Source organism: Arachis ipaensis, chromosome B01 (assembly GCF_000816755.2).
Source record: "Arachis ipaensis cultivar K30076 chromosome B01, Araip1.1, whole genome shotgun sequence".
In the NCBI taxonomy this organism is placed as follows: domain Eukaryota; kingdom Viridiplantae; phylum Streptophyta; class Magnoliopsida; order Fabales; family Fabaceae; genus Arachis; species Arachis ipaensis.
In genome coordinates, this window is record NC_029785.2 from 135,092,679 (window position 1) to 135,095,089 (window position 2,411).

Below are 2,411 nucleotides of genomic sequence, written 5' to 3' on the forward strand. Positions count from 1 at the left end.
TCAAATAAAAATATAAAAACATTAATTTTTGTGTCTTTATTTTTTATATCAATGTCTTGTCTCGTCTTTCAGAACCAAACGCAACCATATAAAATGCAAGTTGCAAGCATGGCCTAATTAAGCTCCCTCTCTCTCGCTCATGTGTTGTGAGTGTATCTTATTATTATAATCATAATTATTAAGGTACATACACAACCATATATATATGTACTAGCTAGTAGTATTTATATTCCACACCCTTGAATACATACATTTGCCTTCATAGATGATGAGGATGGCAGCAATGTTGTTCTATATGATGGTGTTTGCAACAATATGTTCATCATCATCATCCATGGCAATAACAAGAGAGCAAGAAGAAGATAGAATAAGAGAGCTTCCGGGTCAGCCACGTGTCGGATTCTCACAGTTCTCAGGATATGTAAGTGTAAACAAGAAACATGGTAGAGCACTCTTCTACTGGCTCACTCAGTCTCCCTCTTCTCCCAACAACAAACCTCTTCTTCTCTGGCTCAATGGAGGTACATAAATATCTCCTTAATTCTCACTTTGCTTCTTCAATTTCATTAACATGGCGAAAACTCAAGTGAAGTCGACTTCACGTGAAGTTGATATCTGAGAGTTGTTAGATAATTTGACTGATTTGACTAAATTTTCATCCAACGGCTCTCAGGTATCAACTTCACGTGAAGTCGACTTCACCTAAATTTTTACTCATTAACATGGATATCATTTAAAGATAGAAACTCACGTACAGTTATGTTCATATGAAGTTGATAGTTAAGAATCGTTAGATGATTTGATATATTTGATTGAATTAAAATCTAACAATTCTTAACTATCAACTTCACATGAAGACAACTGTACGTGAATTCTTACTTGAAAATTTAAGACAATTATTTAACGATTAAGACAATTGCATGTAAGTTTTATTTTATGTATATCAAATTTTATTAAATTAAATATTAATTAATGTTAATTTAAGTATTTTATTGTAAATGCTATGCTACAGAACTTGGCAACCATGTTTGTTGAATCAAATGACACCATATGCAAGTTATAACAACTAAGCAACCATATGATAATAGTAATTAAATAATTTGAATTCAATGAATTGAATGGTGAATAATGTGAGTAAGCCAGGCTGAAGCACATGTATGTATCAATGTATGTATGTATATATCGTTGACCGTTGACTTCTCTATCTGCTCTGGCGCACTTTGAGTTAATGTGCACTGTTCCCTGCTAACATGCACCGCCACTGAACTATTATTTATTTATTTATTCCTTCTATTCTATTCTATTCTATTCCTGATGTTTATATTCCTCTATTTGGAAGAATCTCATCTCATTTCCGTTAAAGTCCAAACAAATAATTTATTAACTCTTTTTGTATTATTATTTGTCTTAGAAAGCAGAAACAAACAATGAACAATACAATGGTAGTAATGAGAATTGAACTATCTTTTCCATTTTGTCCCTACAAAAAAGATGCTCATCCATATACTCTCATTCACTTGTTAATTATAATCATGATAACAACTTGCTCATATAACATTGAAAAAAAGAAATCCATCAAGAGAATTGTAAGGTAAAACAGTAAATAGTTAATTGAATTTAATTCTGATATACATTCAATTACATAATATCACATCAGTAAAAATAATTATCTTTTATATTGATTATATGAATAGTCATCTGAAAAAAACGAATGTGATTGCACGGCTGTGTAAAATGCTTTACACGGTTAATGTATCAAAATTTAAGAGCGATTAAACTCTTACTTTTTCACTTTAGAGGAACTTATCCGAAATTAGAATATTTTGTGTTACTGGATCAGGACCTGGTTGTTCATCAGTAGCATATGGGGCATCAGAGGAAATTGGACCATTCAGGATAAACAAAACTGGTTCTTCTTTATATCTTAACAGATTTGCTTGGAACACAGGTAAATACTAAATATATAATAAAGGGTAATGACATTTAATTATATTATTTTCACAATAGCCTTAATTAACTAATTAACTTGGTTCTGCATGCATTGTTCAGAAGCAAATATTCTGTTTCTTGAATCACCTGCTGGTGTTGGTTTTTCATACACAAATACCAGCTCTGATCTCCTAACTTCTGGGGACAATAGGACAGGTAACTTTGTCCAATATAATTGTATGTCGCCGTCGCCGTCGTCGTCAACTTTTTCTAGATTCTATGTCACTAATTATGATGAAATAAATTCCAATTCTGTAACAGCTCAGGATGCACTGATTTTTCTAGTTAAATGGATGTCAAGATTCCCACAGTATAAATATAGGGACTTTTACATTGCTGGGGAGAGTTATGCAGGTACATGAAAAATAGTTATGATTCTTGATTCATATATATATATATATATATATATAGATAGAATTTAG

General features: G+C 31.5%; 1 protein-coding gene across 1 annotated transcript in view; it reads left to right on the forward strand.

The window, feature by feature from the left end:
- Positions 231–2,411, forward strand: part of LOC110262489 (putative serine carboxypeptidase-like 23) — a 3,566-nt gene continuing 1,385 nt past the window's right edge. Inside the window, exons 1-4 of the mRNA XM_021106335.1 lie at positions 231–521; positions 1,841–1,948; positions 2,050–2,145; positions 2,251–2,353. Coding sequence (XP_020961994.1) covers positions 266–521; positions 1,841–1,948; positions 2,050–2,145; positions 2,251–2,351 — 561 coding nt within the window. The 5' untranslated portion in view covers positions 231–265 and the 3' untranslated portion in view covers positions 2,352–2,353. The remainder of the gene's footprint in view (positions 522–1,840; positions 1,949–2,049; positions 2,146–2,250; positions 2,354–2,411) is intronic.